The following is a 24678-nucleotide window of genomic DNA, read 5'->3' as shown; positions in this document are numbered from 1 at the left end:
TAGGCGATTCTCTTACGAGAAAGTTATATGTTTTGTTAATTATGCTCAAGTTTAATATTTATATATTTTCATAGTATTATGTTTAAAATTATAATTATTTTTTAATAAAAATAAATTACTCTAGGGTTTATTATTTTTGTATTACCTATATAAATTTATTATAAACTAACCTTTGTTTACCGGTAAAAAAAACTGCTTCAACGAGCAAAGAAATAGTTTTCGAAAAAATTAAGCGTAATTCTCTCTGTGATTCGGGCTCTTTCGAGGTACTCAGCGAAGCATCAATATAAAAGTGAAAGTCATCTACTATAAAATGACAAGGTAGGTGGCCGATGTCTTCTTCGTTATTGTGAAGAGTAGCACAAAATTTTTGTAACTCGTAACAATTTTTAAAAAATCTTTAATTTATAAGTTATCAAATAAGAAAGTTAAAAGTTTTTTAAAATACCTGAAATGAATAAGTTTCAGAAGCTCTTTTTTTAAATTAAGATCTGGGAGGACTACAAACCTGGACAAAAAATTATTAATAAACATAAGGTTTGAAGGAAAAAGAATGACAATTTATTAAAATTCTTATAGAGTAACTTTACTGAGTTAAATTTACTTAAATTCGGTATATAAGAAATAACCATCTTTGTAAAAATAGTAATAACTTAAGATTAAAAAAATGTTACGTGAAGTCAGTATGCTTTTTAGAGCTTTGAAAAAATTTAACTTAAATACATATTATAAAAAGAAAAAAATGGGCTTTAAGAAATAGTTAGTACAACCATTTGTTTATAAATAACAAACAAATGGATTTTAAATTTTTTTTTTTGAAAAAATAACTTAAGGCAAATGCACAAACTAAAGTATGTAATAGCTACTGAAAAAGTTAACAAGGAAATTAAAAATTTGTTATTAGACGTACTAAAAAATTAAAAAATATAAAAAGAACAAATAATAATTAACCACTCTGGTAAAAAAGGAGGTGACTCTATCAACTTCTCTTTATTCTTAAAACATATAAAATATATATCTTCGCCTTCACAAGCTTTTGATAGAGCATAAGAAAAAAGTAAAGAAGTTTTCCCACTATCTCCAGTAAATATTAATTAACTTAATATTAAATTGGTAAAAAGATAGAATTCTTAAAGAATTTATTAAATTTAAAAAAATTGTTTACCTTATAAATAAAATTATATTTATGTTGTGTATTTATGTATTTAAAACCTCCACCTGGGCCCCATTAATACGGTCATTACCAAAGATCCTTTTTTACGGGGCGAGTGGAACTTTAAGTCAATATTATTCTTACAAGAATTTGATACTGGTTTTTTCTCTAGAAAGGGAAGCCCCTTTGGTTGAAAAAATTCTAATATTTCAACCATAGAGTCTTTTAAAAAAAAAATTGCACGTTTAAAGGTCAAAGTGCTTTCGTAATAAGTACCTTGTATGCGACATAAACTCAGCAAAAGCTTGGTTGTTCATGTTTAAAGTATTACCAATGGCCCTCCTCCTTTCTGGGCAAGCCCGAAGGAGCCTGACTGGCAGTGGTGCTGACCGGTGTTTCCAGCGGTTTTCCAGAGGTTTTCCAGCACCCTAGGCCAAATGGTGGTAGTCCTGCCGGTTTCTTCCCTTTTTCCAGTCCTTCAGGATAGTCATTAAAGCTCTAAAGAGCATTAATGGTATGCCCTCGCAGTCCAACCCCTGCAGAAGGTAATTCAGATTTAGCGGCTTAAGGTCTCCTACAAAGAGCGGCCGTAGTATGCCAGTGCCTAAAAAAATTTTTTACCGTTGCTATTAAGCAAATTAATGTCTCTTAAGAAGTTCTTAATAAGGTAGACTCCTACTAAATAAAATTTTAAGGTTTTATTATATACAAGTCTCTCCAAGGAGCCCACTTTCAAAAGAACCAAAAGTAGTATCTGCACACTTAATTAGAATTGGAACTTTAATTTTTTGAACAATAGTTCAAAAAAAATTGGAATATAACAGTAAAACAGCTTAGAGTTTCTCCATAATTTGTAAAACTATTCATATTGTTTTACTCTGCCCAAATTATACAATAAAAACTTTATAATGGAATGAACTGGCTAAAAACGAGTTTTAAGACTGGAGAGAGAACTTGTAAACTTAATATATTCCAAAGATCATCCCCTAATGATATGCCCACAGTACATAAGTAAAAGCTAAAGCTGCTAGCTGGGGGTGCTTCTCACAAGACTGCTTGTTAATTATATTATACTTGCATTATAACTTTATAAAATTTTCGCCTACCACCGTCAATTATCTTTTACTCATTAACAGCCTTCAATATTTTAGTTTATTTAGTACAACCTTCATTAATATCAAAGAACGTTTGAGTAAATAACTAAACTACGAATTTAGCATCCATAGGTTATTGATAGAGTAAATAACTTTTGGTTTAAGGATCTTAACTGTGAAGAAACAGTCAACTAATAACTACTCTCGAAATTTAGAATGATTATATTATGCCGAAGCTAATTGGTTCAGCATTATTAGCAATTTCGTTAGTACCTTTTTGACACTAAAGATGGGTACATCTATGGCTAGATTTTCTCGGCTGTTTAAGTCTAACAAAGAAGTTTGACATTGAAAATCCTTTTAGGGTTAGTTTGATGAAGAAATTAAGGAGTTTTTGAAAAAAGTAAACGATGACAAGATCTAAAATGAGTTAGAATTAGATAACAATAAGAACCCGGTTCTTTTTTTTAGTTTAAAGGACAATTTCTGTGATTTTTTTAGATTTTATTGTAAAGCTAACGTACAAAATTGTTTTATAACCGGACGGGAGGATAATATGAGAGGATATGGGTGGTCTTCTAAATTTAGCAGCTAGGTTTTATAACCTCAAAATTATATTAGGGTTATAAATCTGGTAATGGCTACCTAACAAGAACAGTGAACGTAGATTCCAGATGCAACAGAGATTAGAACATTGTAGTACTGTACTACCAAATTGGGTATGGTAAAATTCTTTATATTAATTTTTTTACTTTTTCAACAGATAAATTAATCTCAATGTTCTAACAGTCAGGCTGAACGAAGAAACATTAGGCGACAAACTAGTATACCCCTCCGTATCATCCTTTATCAACAAGCTAATAACTTTGGAAAATACCCTTGGCTAAGCTAACCTAACAATCTTTTTTTTTTATAATTTTTATTTAGTTTAAGTACAGCTTTTGAACTCCGAAAACGGGTGGAGACATATCAGGTTATAAAATTCCCGTACCTATAAGTTAAACAAGAAATATAAAATGTTACCGCGCGTTGGGTGTTACATTAGAATTAATAAGGGCGAGGTTAAATACGCAATCAGCAAAGGTCGAAAAAGAGAGTCCCGTCGGCGGGAATCAAACCCATCACCTGTGCTTCTAGACTCCTAAATTGCTGTGCTAAGAGAACATCTTTATATCCCGGTATAATGAATTTGCTTATAAACACGTTAGAATGGCTTCATAAAGTTTTTGATTCATCAATACATCTGCTATATAGGTCGCAAGAAATGGCTTATCTTTGTTCTAAAACTTTATAAAGTGACAACAGCTTTCAAACTATTCATTACTTTTTATATTTATACTGAAAGACATTGAAACAGTTTTGTTCATATTATATCTAAGCTAAAATGGTGCCTACATGTTTAGTACTCAACAATAATACAATTTTATTAGCACATGGATTATTATAATCACTAACCTTTATTAATTTTTTATTGGGTTAATTGAGGGCGGTCAAAGTCTTAAAGGCAGTAATAACACGAATAACGACAACTAGAGTTATCTTTAGCCTATAAAACACGTGATAGTGAAAAAAAAAGAGACTTCTTAGTAGTATAATTAATTTTTGTTAGGAGTAAAATCGTTTAATTTAAGCTTAGTTTTTAAACAAATAGCTTGAAAAATGTTGTCTCGTTATTTCCTTAGTAGTTTTTTCCTAAATTTAAAAGCTTTTATGACTTATAAACTGCAATGAACACTTTTTTTGTATATACTTTAAGTTTGGAAGATATATAGAATCCTAAATTTAGTAAATGTTGAACAAAATGTGTGAAGGTAGCAACGCAATCACTACCCATTCGCAAGGTGTTAAGTAACGCTATTTACATTATGGAACTGAATTTTAAACATGCGCGCATAGTTCAAATCCTGTTGGTTGAGATGCGCATTCTCGAAAACACTTTTATTTCCGGGAAATGACTATTTGACTGGTCGAACTGGCTACTGCTTTTTGTTCGTTTCCTTATTTTTTTTTATAATTGTAAATAATTTTTTATCCATTCTTTTCTCTACGAGAGATACATTTTTAACAAAATGCTTCTATAAAGTCTCCACTTTGGCTCTATAAATAAACAGAATTTTGCGATAAAAAAATTAGAAAGTTAATTTTATATGACATACTTGATAAAACAGAAGTTTTCCTCCTAAATACTGTTGTAAGGAGCCCTAGAGTTAAACTTTTTTTTTATATCCTATAAGTTGTTCCTCGTGTAAGTCTCTGAGGTCAATAAATAAGATCATTTCTTGAATGGTGAATTGCGACGTATGCTTGGGCCCATTTTCTTGAAATTCGGTCAAGAAGAACTAGAAAAATTGTTTTTCCTTGAAACCTACAAGTAAAATATTCTTCCTCTTTTTTATCCAAGAAAATGTCAATATTGGTTGCGTAAATCTATTATTTCCGGTTTTTATTTAAAACATGAAAAAAGTGATTATTTGGTTTGACGTTATTTTACTTAAACTCCATGTATATATTATTGAGTCGTTCACAAAGCCTAAGAGACTCCGTTCACTCCTATTGGTGACTGCAAGTCTAGTGCGTGGGATGTCGCTTTTAGCGTTTTTAAAATTACCATCTTAATCAAGATCTCGCTGCGTAGCAGTTTTTAAGTATGTTTCTCTAATTCATTATCGCATTCCACTATAAGATGCTTCAAATTAACAAATGGAAACTCCTCAGTTACGCCTTAAACGGGTAATTTGTTAGTGTCATAGGGATCAGAATTATTTTTAAAAAATACTTCACTAGACACTGAAGCCTCAGTTAAATCAATCTCATAGAAAAAGACCCGGTGGGCCACAGTGAGTTTTTGTTGGTTTCTTCAGATAAGAAACAGACTTTACGACTTTTATTCTGCTGTTTCATTAAAAACCCTAAAATTATATTATTGATTTTTGTCAAAAATAAAGGAAGGTATAGATAATTATTTATACTTGAAAGCTCAGTTCTACTGGTAGACTATACACAACTTAATTTATAATTAATACCTTAATATCTCAAACATAATATCCCCAAATTTTTGCTTAATAATTTTTAGAATAAGGAAATGAACAAATAGCCTACTATTTTTATTTTTTTTCATTTTTAAATGCTGAATTATTAAATTCCAAAAAGACAAAAGCATATTGAGGGAACTTTAAAATAAAAATTGTAAAAATTAAAACTTAAGTATTAGAATTGTAGTTCTCATTAGATGCTTTCTATTCGATAATCCCGTTTTAGAGGGACGTCCAAACTAGTTGTGCTTATGATAACTTTTTTATTCTACGGATGCACGGACTAATGACAAAAATAACAATAATATTGATTTACTTTAAATTAACTCTAACTCACAAGTATTTGAAAAGTCGCAGAGTTTGCAATGATTTTATTTTGTATTTGTATAATGATTTCTCTTGGTGCATGATCGAGTAAACAAACGCCAAATACCTCGAGCTCTGCACAACACGCACTTTAATCCAGATTCAAAAAAGAAAAACACTGTACATGCGTGCTCGCCCACCATAGTACTAAATACACTCCCAAGTATATAATTTTGGGGATTCTACGGGATTAAGTGTTTCATCCTTGAATTATTCCACTCAAAATTTTTATTACAACTTTTGCAGATGCTCGTTTCGACAAGCACTAAAGGGTATCGGAGGCGTATCTGGCATGAACCTTCACCATTTGGCGAAGGTTGATGGCAAACCGCTTAAGGCCATCACCAGATGAGATGGCCCCGAGTACTAGGCCCGCTGTCTTCTGAGACTCCGATCCCCATATGAGGCTGTAAGCCCTTCATTCGTATTAATACGCTGTTAGTTAACTATGATATATTACGTGCTTTTACCGCGTGGTAAATCATGCCATGTGCCATACGCTACCGCATGTTTTCTAACATGTGCTACCACGTGCATCCTTTATTTTCCTTTGTTTGCCGGTTAAGATTTTAAGGGGATTAAATTTACCTGACCATTATTACAATTTATACATATTTTTTATGCTCTCATATATAAAATTGCTATTTTTTTATGGTAAACCCTATATAATATTTTCCAAGAAAATTAGAAAACTAGGGAGAACTTAAGTGTACAAGTGGAAAAGAATTTCGAATAACTCATCTTTTGACCTCTGTAAGCTAACAGTTATAAGTATCCCCCGAATAATTTTTCTTATTAAAAAAAAGTATAAATTTACGCTGCTCCAGGTTCTTAGTAGTATTAACATCCAACTTGAGTTCAACAGTGTAAGTTAGGGTTTACATATAAAATTAACAAAAAAATGTTTCAAAATACTTTTTTTTTTAAAGTAACAAGTATACTTAAATGCAACGAGCTGAGTGTCTGTAGTATATAGTTGATTATTAAATTCTTTCATGATCCGTAGGCCTCTTAGGCTATTGTAAATGTTGAAAGGCCAAAAGGATTGACAATATAACCTTTAAAATAAAGCTATCGGAAGTATTAATAACTTTTTTAAGTAAAACTCTAATGGAGCACATATAGCTTTAACCAGGTTATTATGAGCAGCAATTGACAATATAGAACTGATTATAAAATCTAATAAAACTGCCTATTTCTTTTTTTACCCCAATTGATCCAAATGTTTTTTTAAGAATTACCACTCGATTAAATGTATATATATATATTCGTTAACTGATAGCAAATAAACAAAAAAGTAATAAAACAGCTGGTCACAAAAGCAAAATAAGCAAATTTATTAAACCACACTCTAGGAATATGAATAAGGCTATCAGTACGGTGGTTTTACATTAGTTACAATTTAATATTCATTATATTAACATAGTTCAAACGTAGTTTAAGAAAATTTTATTGTATTATGTATTGTTAGTGATACTAAATAAATTTGTATTTATAGACCTTAGAAAGGCCTCAAATTATTTAAAAATTAAAGAACCCATTTATCTTAGGACCTTAAAAGCAAATACTTAACCTTACTAAAAATTATAATACATAAATATAAATTCTATTTTTTCTAACTTTTATTCAAATTTTATCATCAGCTCAATGATAACTAACTCTACTAACTTTTTACAGCAATAATAACATATCTTTTACCATTTAATTAGTAAGATTTCATACGTTTAATTATTAAAGTAATTTTTTTATTATTATACTAAACAAACTTGATGCATGATAACGGTTAAGCATCTTCTCTAGATGCCTATTATACAATTATGAGATACGTCATAGAGTATTATGATATATGTTGTGACATATTGAAAAGTACTTGTTTCTCATATAATAGCATAGTAGTGTAGTACATGGGAAGTATACTAAAATAATAATATAGTTTACTAACCCCTTATACCTATATATACTAGTAACTAATACTATTTCAATTAGTACACATAACTATATATTAACGTACTGCTATACTATTATATAAGAAACAAGTACTGTTCAATATGTCAAAACACATGTCTTAAATCTATACTATTATAGATAACGTCTCTCATAAGTGTTTTGTAGGCACCCCGACGAGTGCAATTAATATTATTTCGTATTACTCATGAAGCAAAAAGAGGTTAACCGGAGCTTTCGCCGAAACTATTTTTACTAAAGCCAATATAATTGCATTCACTAGCCTAAGTACAGCACACTGTCTCACGCTCTGTTGACTAATGCTAAAATCGCAGCAAGTAGCTAAACAAGCAATACAGTAGTGTATCGTGAGCAACAATGCACCACTAGTCATTGAGCCAAACGGTACACAATCTTACTGACGATCCCCCAGCAACGTACATGAGTTTTACAGCTCGATTCGTTTGTACGAAATCTTAGCCTATGTGGAAAATCTGTAAAGTTCAATTATAATATAAAACCTTCCTTTAATCTGTCATCTGCTCGAGTTTTTCCCATTTTCAAGAGGAAATCTTTCGATCCGAGCGTCAAGCTATTTTAGAACTCTCCCCGCTCACTGCCCACCCTGATTACTATGTCAGTTGACAAGGCAACCATATTCACACCACTTGTTGTCTGATGATCCTTTCGAGCTGGATAGCCTATTTGAATGTTTTAACTAGAGTCAAAGGGACACAAGGAAAATAGAGGATTGCTAAACATTACCAAGCAATTTGTAATTACATTGGACGTTGAGTCACTTCCAAAGATTGTAATCTGCTGGATCAATGATCATAAAGACAGATTGTTTTATACCACCTCCAAGCAGTTCTGCGAAGATTATCTCGAAACAAAAATGCTCAATTTTATAGGTTGGTCCGATCTTTTTCGTACGCTTTACTTTGTTAGCCTACGGACATAAAGCAATCCTCGATCTAACAAGGAGCTTACAATCTTGACGATAGCTACTAGTTATAGCTTACGGTCAAATGCTCCCACTAGTAGCTCAAGCTACGCGATGGTCAATAGGAGCTTAATTATTAAAAAAAAATTACTATTTGCTAGTTTTGTATGTAAAGTTGGGTAAACTTTTGGAAACTAATGGTATCAAACCATCTTAACCTTGTGTAAGTTAATTTTTTTCTTAAACTGAGTTTCGTTATCTTCCAACCTCAGATTCTTTTAAGGTAACCTGTTACAACTTCTACAGACCTATTAGCTAAGATTGAGTTTGATCCTTTTTCTTGAATTTTAAGCCCAAAGTAATATATAATGAGCTATCATAGAGGTTGACATCCATCAAGACGTTTTAATTCTTCATTACTTTTATTCCTACATCAAAAAATTTTGCAAAGTTTTATCCGATACAAAGGTATTATTTGTGTTCGAGTTTCAGTTCTCTAGCTCAATTCACTAAGGCCATGCTAACCTTTTTTTTTAGGCTACTTTTGTAATTAGTTTTTTTAAAGTTTGTTACTTACAAAAAAGCACTAATTTTTGACAGTCATGCATCACTTTCCTGAAACTAAATTGAATAAGGTGACACGCGTGCGGTCGAATTAGAAGACATGAGTCAAGAACCTCCTCTCACACCTGTTTTTTTCACATACGTTGCCATAGTACGATAGTAGATAGCTTAAGCGTTGAGTTAAGCTAGTATCCAGCTATCAGATTTATAAACTAGGCCTAAAACGGTCTCGGGTCATCTTCTTAGCCCCCTAACTTTAATAAGACAACAACGTCAGTTGAAACATGGTTGATATTTTAGCTTACGGAGTTCCCAATAGTTTGATTGAATTTCATCTCTCAACAAAAAATTCCCACATACCGTTAAACCAATTCTAGCTAAATATTTTTAGCCCTTCTTTTCGGGCAAGATAGCTCAATTGTTCCACCGTTTTAGTCCGTTTAACACTTTTTTGAGAATTAAACTCAAGCTCTCGATATAACCTCGAACTGCTGGTATTGGTGTGAGCCAGCCCTGATAATCAATTAAAATAGAGCTACTTGTGTCAAAATTTCTTTTAACATGATCTGACTTCCTTCAATTGTCAATTTTCTGACTGCTGCTGTTACATTTATGGCCTTCGTATCGGTGCCATCACGATTCTTTCACCTTGAGGCAGAATTGCTAGCTATAGGCTCGATCATCTGATCCATTAACTGAGCAGAGCCTCCTAGGAAGCCATTACCCGTTTGTTTATCTTCCTAATAATATGTAAAAAAATTAGCATGCATGACCTAAAGGTTTAGCTGAATTTCAGTTGCAAAAGTCCAAGATTATTTGCACCTTGCTTACTATTATATTGAACAGGTTTGAACTAGTTTCCTAAAATTGGAAGTTTGATCACATAAGCTACAATACTTAGCTCTTGTAGATTAGAACTACATTTTCCTTGCTATCAATAAAAAGTATTTCACCATAAAAGCCTATGCACCAACTCGAGGAGATACCTAGATTAAAACCAAGGTTACTTCTAACTGTATTGATAACTAGTCTCGACTGGTTGGAAGTCGGTTGTTCCACCTTGGAAAAAAATCTACTTTAGTAGAACAAAACCAACTTACAAGCAGTCTAGAAATGCTATCTAATTAAAATGTTCTACTAAAGCAGAATGAAGAAAAAGTAATGTAAATAAAGTAAAATACAGTATTCGCCCTGTCTCTCGGTAAAGCCGAGGTGACTTTTTCCTCCGATGTCGGGGTCATGGGAGTAAATTTCTGAACCAGGAGGTAATCACCTGGAAGGCAAAGCCCCCTTCGAGTCAGGTGAATTCCAAAGGATTTAACATTATTTACTTTACTTTTTTTGGTTTACTTTAGTAGAACATTTTAATTTGCTAGCATTTTTAGACTGCTAGTGAGTTAGTTTTGTTTTACTAAAGTAGAACTTTTTCCAAGGTGAAACAAATGTTGCTGATTTGTCACTTTCAATGTCCATCCTTGGATTGAACCTTCCTTAGCAAGAAGGCAACAGTTTAGTAGTGCACTGGCTAATAACCCTACAGCTTGTGGCCCTTAGAATCTATTTGAAACAATCAAGCAGGCTATTTAATTTGAAGGTATCATCGAACCATAAGTAGCGTGAATACGGCTATCGTGCGTTACCATCTTAGTTTGAGAGCGAGAGAAGGTTGAGGAGAGCTCTAGAATTTGCTCGACGATGTTTCCATATCTTCTCCATACTTTAATCAAGTACTACTGAAATATTAACTAAATTATCTAATAGTTAATTTAATCACACCTAGTTCACCTTCTTGTCGTTAACCTGATGACTGTAACCCAGGAGTTAGCTTACCTTTTTAATTAAACTTTATAACTAATTAAGCCAATTAGAACTTGAGTAAACTTCGTGATTAATCAATTTAGCCTTCTGCAAGTAATAGCCCAAGTAAATTAGATACGCACGGATCGAAAGATTTGCTTTTAAAAATGGCAAACCTTTCAGCAGATGACAGGCCTAAGATAGGTTTAATATTAACCTATCTTTACAGTTACAGGTTTCGCAAGAATCGAGCTTTAGAACATAGTTGAGACGCTGGGTGGTTGTCTGTCGCATTGAGTGGATGATGACTTCTGTTTGAGTTATCTAGTTGCTGTTAAAGATATACTGAAGTATTGCTTGATAAACTCTTACTGAATTGGGGCATCAGATCATAAGGCGGCGTGCAATATTTATATAGTACACATCACGTATCATATCCTATTATTCTATAGCAGATAGCACTCTATAGTTACTCACAAGTAGCTATGTAAGTACTATATAATCACTGCTCACACTGTTACAATCGGCACTAGACTCGAAGCAAACAGTGCCAATTACGTATCACTCATTACAGTGACACAGGATAACAGAAGCCTTCGTTCGCAACTATTCACTGAAGCTACCGTTATCAAGTGGGTTAGCCAATGCTTCAACCAAAACCCAGGTTCTGTGGGCCCCAAGTAAATACACGCGAGGAGCAAAGCACAGGTAATACAATAGTATAACATGAGTCACAGTGCACCACTCGTTAGTTAGCCAAATAGTGTACTAAATAGACGAATCTCCAGCATCGTACATACGTTCCACAGCTCGATTCTTGTGAACTCAGTAGCTTTATGCAAAACCTTTAAAGGTCAGAAGGGGTATAGCACGTCTCAAAAGTCTATGGTATGCAGCAAATTTTACCATTATTAAGAGCAGTTAGTTCGAACCATGCGTCGCACAACTCTGGAGTTCTCTGTGGTGCAAGACAATGGTGATAAGGTCATAACTAAGCAAGGCAACCAAATTCATAATGTTAGGTGTAATCTTTAAGTGAATAGATTGTAAGCCCAGAGCCGGATACCTTAAGCTTACTGAATGATTTCAGCTTAAGTCACCAAAGCCATAGACCTTAGAGGGTTGTTAACTACTACAAAATCTTTAGGTTACTGCATTATTTATCTTGCCATCAACCCAAGGATGGACATCAAATGTGACGGCTCAGCACTAGACTCCAAGATAGCAACATAGCCCCTGACGTTCCCTCGAGCTACTGGACTGCATAACAACCTAATTTTTTAGACAGGCCCGATATCTTTTGGACGCTTTACGATAATCACTAGGCTACAATTATCAATCTTAACTTCGCTAAAGTTGGTACAGTACTGGACGAATGCTTCGATATATAGCTAACGCCTGACGGTCATATGCAACCCAAGCTGCAAAGTGCTAGCACTAATAGATCAACCTGCACAATGGCCAATACGCTTCCACGTAATGGACTTATTTGCTGCGGTCCCGCACAAAGGAAATTTAAGGTAAAGTAAATAACAGTTAAAGATACAGGACGTACACGAAAAAATAAGGACCTCGAGCTAAATTGCCAAGATTTTGTACGTAATTTTGAAGGACTATAATTATTTCATATACCGCTTCTACCCAAATAAAAATAGCAAAGTGGGTTATAAAAATGCAAGAGAGTGCTTGGAAGATAATAAAATTATTATATCTTAAATGATTGAAGACTTTTTCAATTTTTGCAGGATAAGGCACTAAAAAAGAGAGCCTATTAAGGTGTTTGCTAGGTTTCAACTCGTCATTATTTTAGAAAGATAAAGCATTGATCAAAGTGTAAAAGTGGTTCGCCTTTCTTGCGTTACTTATAGTAAAACTTTACAGCTCTGTTCATTCTTCAGGCGAGGACGGGTAAAAAGTTATGTTTCGTGATTATGGTTGTCGTGCTCTAACAGTCACTTGTATAGAGCTTTTACTATAAGTAAGCGTACAACTAAAAATAATTAAGGGTAAAATTTGTTAACCTTTCGTGTTTTATTTGTCACTTTTGTAATTTTCTGCTACAAAAGCTAGTAAAAAGTATTATATTAACGATAACGTATACCCGAAGAACTAGAGAGCTAACACTCGTCATAGGGCTACCTTCGAACGGTATGTAAAACAGCTTGTAACTTTAAATGGTGACGTACAACTTCGGTACCAAGCGTTAAGACTTACCAAAGTTAGATCAATGAGTTAGAGTTTAGTAGATATTAATGGCACCGGAAGGATGTTCTCTTGTTAGAGTCCTTACTCATGACACTTGCCTATTGCTTATTCGATTAACTCGGCAAGTTTCACTCATGCCTAATGCTAGGATATCGCGCCCCGATCCCAGCTTATACTCAAGAACTAAAAAGAATTAACCTAGACTTTGCTACTTACTAAAACCAGCCCAAACATGCTTAAAAGGATCTTTTTATTTGCAAGGATACAGAAGTTATATTCTAGTACCCTGTTAATTAAGTACTAATGCTTCAAACCTAATTCTTTTTATTCTTATTTATTTATTTTTTCTATTGTGTTATATCCCATTATTTTCATCTATTTTTATTCTTACTAATTTATTTGTCTATTTATAATTATATTTACAATTTGACTGTATTCTCTGAGTTCAATAAGATAACCCCAAGCATAGCTAAGTTTTAAGAATAAAGTCAAAAAAACCTTTTAGAGACGTGTTACTATCGCCCCAAAGAAGTTAGAAAGTATAATTCGCTGTCCAGGTCTCTGGCTAAAGTTCATGCTCGGGAAGAAGCACGAGGTTATCACATAACATGGAGCTTTATAAAGGGGTTGCAGAGTCTTGATTGAATTATGTAAAAGTTAAAAAACCAAGTTTAGTTCCTAGTAGGGAAGAAGATGACTAGTTTCTACCTCTTCTATTTTAAGTTTAAGTTAAAGTTTTAAAGTAGGTTGTTTCACTTTGGAAGAGTATAAGACTCTTTTTCATTGTACTCTAATGAGCAAGGTATTACTAGTGTTTTAAATAGTTAGCTCGCTACTTAAAAAGGTTCTACTTTAGTAGAACAAGATAACGACCTAACAGTCTAGAAATGGTAGCTCATGAATATGTTCTACTAAAATAGAGTGAAAAAACAAAAAGGTGCTACTTTGGTAAAACAAAATTAACCAACACTAGAAATGATATTTAGAAAGTTCTACCAAAGTAAAAACCAAAAATAAATTAAAAGAACAAAGTTAAATCCTTGGTGTTTTACCGGCTCCAACTGGCGACGCTGTCGTCCAGACTACGCTGGATCTTGAAATCTACGCTATAGGTTCGCATGAATCGGATGGCGCACTCACCCCGAACGAAGCCGAGGCACAAGTCGAATACAGGGTTTAACTTTGTTCATTTACTTTTTTTCTCGTTCTACTTCGGTAGAACCATTTAATTGGCACTTCTAGAGTGTTATTTAGTTTTGTTCTACTAAAGTAGAACTTTTCTTTACCAAACTGCTTGAGCTTCACAGTAACTTGAGGGGTCCGATCCCCTTCTTAAGCATAGCTGCCTAGGGTATAAGGACTTGGCTCCACATTGGCTGGCAAGCTGTCATGGCAACTTTTCTCTATTTCTACTCAGGAAAATAAATGCTGTATCTAAGTACTAAATAATTCTAACCTTTGCTGTTCCCTTGGGTGGTTAATTTACTTTGTAGCTAAGGTTCTAAGACGTGAGCAACGTTTAGCTTTAATTAATACAATAATCGGCTTAAGTCGATACAATCGTTAGCTTTTTATAATGCCACCGATACTCAAAGTAACAATCAAGGTAAAACAACCTATTTTCAAAATAGAATCGAATAGGTAGAAACTAGTGAACCTCCAACTAGGAAGTAATATTCGATCTTATCGCACATTAGGTTAATTAACTTAGTACTTATCTTTATTATAACTTATTAATAAGCTTATCTATCTTTGAAGAACCTAGTAAGAGATGTTAAATAAATCATATAAAAAAGGACTTAGTATGGACTAGAGAACAGTACCTTAGCAATGAGGCAATAAAAAATTAAGTCCTCTATCCTTATACATTTAATGAGCTAATTCACAAGAGAAGTAGTAACTGTCTAGCACTATAAAGGAAATATAAAAGAGGATCCAAAATAGGTAAAACATATTCTCTAATATTATGTTAAAGCATACTCGTACTAGGCATCATTTAAACAAGATGTAAACTTGTTGTCTCATATTCTTGTACAGCAAAAAGATTGACTCTTACACTATAAACTTCGTAAAAATAACTTTACTTTTAACGGCCTTTAACCCTCTGGAGCTTAAAATAGATTTGTTTTACGATCACTGGTAACTAAATTTACCACTTTTTATGCTATGTTGGGTTGCTGCCTAGTCCGTTAAAACATTGCTCCCAAACTTACCAGCGATTGTTTCAGAGACCGAGTTTGTCGTTTAAGGCCAATTCCATAGACCTTTTCTTGCCAACTGAAACTAGGCAGTAAATGGTAAACCTAGTAACCAGTAATCTAAGAGGGGTTAATTAATGTCGTAGTGAGCTAAGGTCACTTGCATAACTCGTTGAAAAAGAGTTGGGCCGTATTCTGCAATCTATGTGACTCGGATTTTAGGTTTCTTAGCTTACTGAGGTTAGAGCAACCTTACTTCTACTTTAGTTCCATCCGGAGTACGACAACCTTATTTATAGAATCTAATTTTGAATAGTGTTGCCTAAGGGAACATAACTAAAGTAAAGTAAAAAAATTTTCATTCACCTTTCCAGTTAACAGCACTATTATTTGAATAATTAAGGGCTTAAAAAACTCTCTATAAGAGAGCTGGAAACCTCCTCTTCTCGAGCTCTTTATCTGGAGCATGTCTTGTACTTTTATAGATTTAACATTCCTTGTGCGGTATGCTCAGTCTTCTTTGCTGGGCTTTGACCGCAGCAAGTTAGTCCTTTACGTGCAATCGTATTGGCCATTGCGCAGGTTGGGCTATGAGTAGTAGTACTTTGCAGCTAGGATTGTATTCGACTGTTGGCTATATGTTGCAGCTTTTGTCCAGCATTTTACACTTTCTTTATAGAGCGAGAATTACTTTTATACTCATACAAAATAATTCAACTTTATAATTTTGTTAAGATCTCCTATTATACCAGTTCCATAAGCTATGCTTTAACAGAAAAGTTATAGTTTATATTTAATTTAAACATTACTTAATCTCATAGATATTAAACAGACTAATTAAAGGAGTAACTACTTCTCTGGAGTAATTAATTAAACTTTGTAAGGTAACTAGGCTCTCTTAGGTACATCTAAGTTGCATGAAGAAAACAATGTTCGGTTGCCAGCTTTCATTACACGCTAAAAAGTGGATGTCTATCCAAAGGGGCAGAATATTTTAATTATAGATTTCGGAGCCCTCACAAACTCCTAATTCTTTCTATCCTAAAAAATTAGTAGGAGCAAGGAGGCTTCTAAGATTTACTATTTTTTATGTTTATAACGATTGTGTGCGCTGGGTTATTTATATGAATTGTGCAAATAGTTGTCAATAATAATTCTTTACTTTTCGGAATGCCTTTCTTAACTAACTACTTTTACATCAAATGTAGAATTCTATATAAAGAATTTTACATAGTAATAAATAAGTTAAAAAAACCATAATTTTTCTACTATTCGCGGTTTCTTGATAAAGCATTTGTTGTACATTTATTACAACAACTAGTTAAGGTCTCAAAAGCTTGCTAAAATTTTCTCTTACATAATTTTCGCACTACGGGAGTTCAAAACCACTCTATTTACTTTAGTTTATCTAACTATTAGTAATAGAGCTAACTCCATAAGAGCTGCGCCCCAAACCCCACTCTGGGTAGGCGCCTTTTAGTACAAGTTTTTTTTCTATCTTTACACATCATTCTTACTACGTCCCTAAAAGATAAATTGAAAGGGTTAGGGAGTCGCGGATGGGTAACAGGAGTGGTACTTTCAGTTGGCTAGAAAGGCTTCTGCAAACACTTTTTCTCTATGGTGTGGTATCTTAGCTAAACCCATACTCCTGTTAGACCGAGCCACAGAAGCTTTGATGGTCACAGTAGTAAGCTTTTTAAGTTTTTTTTACGAAATTCGTGGGTTAACTTACTTATTTAGACTTGTTTAGGGGAGACAATAAGTGGAGACTGCTTATTAATTAGTCATAATGGGTTTGTACTATTTTTATTAGGGAAAAAACCTTACTAACATTTTTATATATATTGCTTACTTAAGAGTAAACATTCTTATTGATCCTGTCCTTGACTTGCAGTCGTCACTTTTATATGTACCACAGGAAACTAAGCATTCACAAGAACAAAGAAAATTTAGTCTTAAGAAAGGTGTAAAACAATTTCCAATTGTCTTATAGTTTACCAGTAAAATCAAGTTATCCATCTAAATTTATTAAAGTGTTTTCTTATTTCCCATCTGTATTTTATCTTTTTAAGAATGTCTTTTTTTAAGTTACAAGACTTCGAGTCTAGTCACTATTTATTTATTTAAAATCTATTAAATATGCCTTTTTCTTATCATTCGTTACTCTCTTTTTTATTATTCCTTTGCTCTTATAATCACTTTTAATTAACTTGCTCCTTTTGTGTTTGCTTGTTTACTTTAAGTTTTTTAAATATGTTACTTTTAAGTAAAGTAGATTTTTTAATTGTTAGACGAGGAGTATAACTTTTTAGCGGCTTATTTACGGCAAGATGACCCTACTTTTTTCAAAGCTGACGATGTTCTTAAAACTTTTGGGGATTTTAGTCTTATAAATACTAAAGTAATTTTGTTTCTTGGGTCGGGTGCTCTATATATCGTGTCGCATATCTAAAAATATTTAACTTAAGATGCTTGCATTATAAGCTTTCTTTATCGTTAACATATATATTTATTTTATAATGTATACACTTGTGTTTGATTTCTCTAATAATTGTAATAAAAAATGTGTTTACTACTTATAATATAATAAATATACTCTATATAACTCATACAAACTTTGTAGCAGTAAAATTGTTATTATTTATATTTGTTTCACATACTACTATATTAAACTGAATCCTTATTGAGTGAATTTTTTTTTAATGCAGTAAAAAGTTTTTAGAGGCTTTTTAAACTTAAATATTTACTAACACTAATACTATAAATTTATTTAAAATTTAAAAGGATCTATGTATCCATTTAATTATTTATTCAATGTCTTAGTGGTTTACTCAATATAATAATCCTTATTATTCATGCTAATAACGGTCTTATACACTAAAAATTTTGAGTTATTTTAATTTTTATTAATGACTTCACTTAATTTTATTATAATACTAATATATATTTTTAACGTTTGATACATAGATTTTTATTTAGTTTTGAACTATTATTTTTTATAAGACTATTTGTATTATCATAGTTAATTTTACTCTAAGCTTTTCTTAAGACCTTAACTTTTTGAAATCGGTCAATATTTTATTTTACTTTTATAGGCAATTTCTTTAATTGTTAAGCTAATTATTTATTTGTGTTAAAAAAACTATATATAGGAAGCAAGAAGTAAATTAATTAATAATAATATTTAAAATAAAATAAAAAATATAATATAAAAAAGTAAAAAGTTTACTTATTACAAATAATTTGAGAAACTTATTATTATTAATATTATAGTAAGTAGTTTAATACTTTTTACTTAAAGTTCTTTTTAATCTAAGAGTCAAAGAAATAGTACTATAAAAAACTAAGAATAAAAGTTTTGTGGTACTGACAATATTCTATAGTTTTTTATTATAGATAATGTTACAAATTATTTATAATTTCTTTATTTAGATTAAGTATAGATCTCCTTTGTTTGAGCTGATCGAGTTTAGTGAGGTTTACATTTTTTCTTACTTATTATTTGTTTATTGGTAATTACCTTTAAACCATTTAGTATTTTTTTGTTTTTTATCTCTAATACTAAACAAAATAAAAATATACTTATTTTTTTTTAAGTTATGGTAAGAAAGTAATCAGACACAAAGTTATTTCTGAGTTTAAATTAAAAGAAATTTTATTAGATTGATAAATATTTACGACATAATCATAATAAAATTTACTATCTTGAAACAATTATAATAAAAATATTCTTAAAGCTTTTGGTTAAAGATTTTGTAAAATTACTTCTTATGAGTACTAATCCTAAAATGGTTTTATTTGGTTCACATTGACAATAAACTACCTGGTGACATAAAATACGACAACTTATGTCTTTATATTGCGACTGAATTTTTTTTAATGGTAATTTGGCAAGTTTTAGTACAACTATATGTTATATTTTTTTCTACAAAGTTCCTAAGAACTTTTATTTTATATTTTTTAAAGAACTTATTTTGGTTTAACTTAAGCAAATGAATTTGGTAGTACGAAAAGTCGCCTACCCGTATAGTATTCTAATTGCCGTTATAATATTTTAGAGGCCGATTATGTGCCTCGCTAGACCTTTCTTGCTTAACACAAAATGCTGTGCGATAGTAGTCTCCTTACCAAATAAAATTTTATTCTACCTAATTATATATTATTATTTTTTGGGTCCCATGTAAACCATTTACAATTAATCGACTATTTAATCTGCCATACACTCTTAACTTTTAAAATTTACTATAATAACCGGTAGCAGTTCTACGTACGCGCCCACTCACTTTAATTGAGCAGATTGACGTTGTTCTACTATCCAATTCCTCGACTTTATCTGGACTTCCTTATATTACTGATCATCCCGAGTTTAATGGGGTCATTTACGCTACAGAACCAACAAGTAAGCTTTATATATCTAAGATAATAGCTTTAAAAGTATAACAACTCTTTAGATATAATTCTGTTAAACTTCAAACTGTTTTATTTTTATTATAACTATTTTTTATTTCTATACAATATTCTTGTTTATACTTAATATATAAAATTTACTATTATTATAATTTATTCATTTACTGTGTTATGCTTTGAATTATATATATTATTTAAAATAATATATAAAAAAAATCTATATATTTATTATAAAATAAAAATTATTATTAAATTTTATTTATTTATTTCTATGGTACAACTTAAAAAAAATAATTTCTAAATACTGCTATGATAATTACAAACTGAGTATTAAGAAAACTAAATGTTTATTTAAAATAACTAATTTTTTTATATATTTACGCAAGTTATAATACTTTTTAAAAAAAAAATTTATAAAGTTTTACAAAAAAATATAACTATAATTAAGATATTATTTATTTATATAATGAAGTTATAAATATTTTTATATACAGGTTACTTTTTATTTAATCAGATAATTAAAAGTAGTTATATACATCCTTTTAAACATTTTATTTTTCATATTAATACTAAAATATATTTATGATTCTTTTGTTAATAAAAAGTCTATTTTAAATAGTTATAATATTTTTTTTAATATGTAATACTTTCATATTATATATTTATCTATAGTAATATTTAATTAATAAAATATACTTTTATTTGTATGCTATAAGTTGTTTTGGGGTATAACCAGTAGTTTTTAATACTTACATTATGTTATCATTGCTCATAGAATAATGTTCATATTATAACTAATTAAGTAAATTGCTGAAAACGACCTTTATATGGAGCTTCTTTATCACTGTCTTGCTTATTTACTTACGCATATTTTTATATTACTACAAATTATTTTTTATTATTCTTTTTCGTATGAGAATTTTCTTTACTAACGAAACAAAGTCCATTTCCTTTAGCTGCCCTAATTTATAGCAGAGCGTAGTTCGTGCAAACCGGAGCATCTCGGGGAGCTAACACGTGGGTTTACCAGTAGACAGGCGGCTAACAATCAGTAAACGAACTCAGTTTCCGAGAGCCATCATCGCCTTCTGCGTTATATTTTGTGTTAACCCTGCAGGAATGGTCGCAAACACTTTTCCTTACGGCATAAAGGGTGACTGCAATAAGTTTCTCGAGAAACTCTACCTTTTTCTTCTATAATCACTTTTCAGTATAATAAACTTAATATTAACGTTTCCCCACGACTTGCTTGACGGCTATAAATAGCGTTGTTGAAAGTTTTTATTGGATAATTTAGTCTGCATAAGTGGCTGTTGCTTTAAAGCAGCTCTATCTAAATGTTTATAATCTTTTATTAATTATAGTTAGACTTGGGTATCACTACCTTGAGGAACTGCTTCGAAATATAAGCTCTTCCATTTGCAAAGCGGACAATGCCCATCGCAAACTTTCTTGTACGTCGTAAGAATATCTTATAATGTTCACAATATTTATTTTAAAAACAGGTTTTCTCGATTACCTTCCTGAAGGAGTCGAACATCTGAATTACAAACCCCTTTATGAGTACTATGACCATTGCTTTTTACAAAAATTCTTTTAAAGTTTATTATTTTTATTTATACCGTAGTCTTTCCAGCCTGAAGAAGTGCGTTTCTACGATCACTTGTGTATCTTTTAGAGAGAAAGTGAATGTTTACGGTTTACTCGATATCACGCCGTCCAGGTTTAAGCAATCACATGGTTTCATAGTACTGCGTTTATTCTATAGTATGATTCTAGTTCTGGATTTTCTATTGGTAGCTGCAACTGGAGTATACAGTCGTCGTTTGCTAAAGTTTGATTATCCGTTTTTTATAGTGTTTACACGTTCTATTCGACATGCATAATAGATATGTGTCATGACGGCCTCCTCCACTTTTTCTACGGGGCATCCAGTTTCCATCGATGTGGAGGCCCTTAAAAATGGGTACACCTAATAATAAATAAGAAATATTAACCAATAAACTTTATTTTTCGTAATAGAGATTTACTTATAATGAACGGGTTATCGCCATTCTCGCCGACTCCCGTAGCGGATGTTCTTGGCGAGATCTGCCGGGATGTCGGTAAATTGCGTGCTCTTACGTGTTTATTGTAGGCTGAAGAGGGTAATGCCATGTCAGCGCTTGCGGTCTCTTCAGGAGGCAACGTACTCTTCCCTGTACGTGCGTGCGGATTGGTGTACGACCTACTTGAAATTCTCCATGTGCACTTGAACAACTTGAACAAGCAAGGCGTCCCGTTTTATTTAATTTCCATGTCAGCCTCTGCTTCACTCGCTTACTCTAATATATTTTCAGAATGGTTTCAAATTATTTTTATTTTATTTTATTGTAATAACTTAAAATATAAAAAAAGGCTAAATACTGAAAAAGCAGAACGCGTGTTTCTTCCCGAAGCGCCATTCGCGCATGAGGAAATGACACGTGCGCAGCGGTTGATAGTACTCGATTCGGTGGCGAACACGTAAAGAACTATTTAAAATGCTCGTCCTTTTTGTGGAGAGTTTTGTATTACCCTTATTAGCGATGAGATTCGTAAAATGCGTCAGCCGTGCGTGGTGTTCACGGGCGATCCAACTCTTCGTTGGGGTTTCTTATCGAAATTTTTTTTTTAGTCTTCGAATTCAATTAAATAATACTATTGTAGGAGATTCATGTTATTTTCTTCGATTATGGAAAAGCAACCCTCACCATCTTGTGGTGTTTACAGGTCTTTTATTATTATTATGACTCTATCATTATTATCTCTACAATACCCTAAGTAGATCCTGATGTCTCTGTTCCTGCTAGTCTGGCTCCCTTTTTACCAATAAAAATGAAAGTTCGTATACATCCTACAGATACCCGATTCACAGCTCCGGTTTTCTCCCGGTTTCTTTACCTCGGCCAAGGTTCACTAAGTTTTTTCTTCTATAGGAAGTTAATGCATTGCTCTCCGACTTCGCGTTTCACTCAGTGCTGATGCCAAAAAATTACTTGAGTGGCTTCTTTTTTAAAGTAGTATAACTATTATTATAATTATTATTATTATCTAGCCACGGTAGGAAAAAAAAGCTATTTCTCCTCCGAAAAAGATTGAATTATTAACTTATGAAAGTGGTTTGCTTCTTTTTGCTAACCTTGAAAAAAGTTAAATACTTTTTATTCTACTTTTTTACAGGAGACGAAGTTCATATACCATTAAACAACCGCTTTATTACTGCATCAATGACGAAAGACGTTTATTATTATTATTATTATTATTATTGTTATTGTTTCAATAAAATCATTTTTACAGTTAGCAAATAGTATCAGGTTTTGTCGTGTCAGTTCGCAAACATTGGCATCTTCAATTAATGGACAGTTGTCTTTATATAACAATACTTGCGAACTTGTACCTTTTATGGTATTTACTTCTACTACCATCATTATTATTATTACTATTATTATGTAAATTGTTACAGTCCTCTTATCAAACTGGACACCTTTTTGGTACAATCGAGACAGACAAATTAGTTCAGACACTTATTAATAATTTGGTACGTGAATAATAAAACCATTCGCAGTAATAATGATAATAATATCAACTTGCAGCATGGGGGAGTCCAAATTATCAAAAAGGACTCGCTCACGTTGGAACTCCATTTTGAAAGTTTAAGGTCAGTTGTCCACGTGAGCCCACATAAGACGATCATCCACGTGGAGGATGGCAACGAAGCTACAAGATTGAGGATTAAAGCTTTGCTACTGCAGCATTTGACAACTTTAAATTTATAACATTAACTTTTAAAAAAGTAAAATTCATAAAAATTTTATTTTATGCAAATTGGCTTTTATTGTGTTGTGTTTCTATTGAAAAAGTGAAACTTCTCCTATTACTTGTTTATTTTATTAAGAACTCCTAAATCCTCGATTTCTTTTTGCGCGTGTTGCTCTCGCTTTTCTTTCTATTCCGCGTTAACGCTATAACTAATCGAAAGAAAACGGAAAACAAATCCAAGTATAAGTCGAGCGCGTGGCCGATAGCATCGTTAGTGCCTTTCTTAAAACTTAAAATGATTGCCTGAGTGTCGTAGATTATGAAAAGACTGAAGATCTATATGAAATTACAATATGATTATTTTAATTTAAGGTTAAAAAAATACCAATAAGCCGGCATATAAGTTAATAAGAATAATTAGTTCGCTCTGGAAAAACCAATTTGTCAAAGAGAGAACGGCTAAAGAGGTTAGCGCAGAAGACAAGAAACCTTTAGAAGAAGAAACTATAGCAACGGTCATTTTCTCTTTATATATGTAGGTCAATTTTACCGCCGAACATGAACAAATTCTTTGAGTTTACTGCGAAAATAGCGGAAAGACTAAAACAGGCAAAAATGGCGCAAGTGGCTAGAAGTGCAGCTACTACAATTCTATTAACATAAATAAAAAGTAAGTCATTGTTTTAAAAGGATAGTAACTATGTATGATATTTCGTGGAAATAACTTTAACGGGAATTACGAAGGATCCATGGCTAGTGTCATTTGGAGAAGTGGATTTATTAGTAATCCTATGAGTTAAAAATATTAATTCTTTCGCAAAAAATTTAAAGTAAATTTAAAAAGTTGTAAAAATTGAATACACTTAGTAGCACACGAGTAAGCTGCTTTGTAAACTACGATATACATAGGAACAGAGTTAAAGAAGTAATTGTTTAGCTGATAAATTTTCAAAAAAATTATAAAAAAAATTGTTTACTTTAAACTCTCTAATATTGATGTTTACCTAAATAAATTTTAAGGTAGTAGTCAGTAAAGTGTGACAAAATAATCTTTTTCTGCAAAAAAAAAGTCTGAACCTGAGAAGACACTATATCCGCACATACACAAAAATCTTGCAATTTTGTGGCTTTTTGTCGGTGTGATATTCTTCACAGCTACTAAGCAAGCAATTAAGCAAGCGCCGCTTATAAT

At 31.9% G+C, this 24678-nt stretch overlaps 1 protein-coding gene across 1 annotated transcript; it reads left to right on the top strand.

Annotated features, from left to right (window-relative positions):
- The first annotated feature begins 12350 nt into the window (after positions 1-12350).
- On the top strand, positions 12351-23503 carry LOC135142733 (integrator complex subunit 9-like). The gene is made up of 24 exons (XM_064074482.1): positions 12351-12413; positions 16882-16986; positions 17040-17092; positions 17157-17263; positions 17591-17700; positions 18732-18776; positions 19596-19698; positions 21071-21160; positions 21212-21269; positions 21334-21429; positions 21486-21540; positions 21596-21672; positions 21729-21811; positions 21869-22049; positions 22104-22211; positions 22272-22336; positions 22395-22457; positions 22513-22607; positions 22664-22744; positions 22792-22846; positions 22908-22966; positions 23025-23132; positions 23191-23265; positions 23321-23503. The coding sequence occupies exons 1-24, from the start codon at positions 12351-12353 to the stop codon at positions 23501-23503; spliced, it is 2118 nt and encodes a 705-aa protein (XP_063930552.1).
- The last annotated feature ends 1175 nt before the right edge of the window (positions 23504-24678 follow it).

The sequence above is a fragment of the Zophobas morio genome, unplaced genomic scaffold (assembly GCF_036711695.1).
Source record: "Zophobas morio isolate AGI-343-1 ecotype UQ-CSIRO unplaced genomic scaffold, CSIRO_AGI_Zmor_V1 ptg000052l, whole genome shotgun sequence".
Classification (NCBI taxonomy): Eukaryota; Metazoa; Arthropoda; class Insecta; order Coleoptera; family Tenebrionidae; genus Zophobas; species Zophobas morio.
This window is presented reverse-complemented; position numbering and strand designations above follow the sequence as displayed.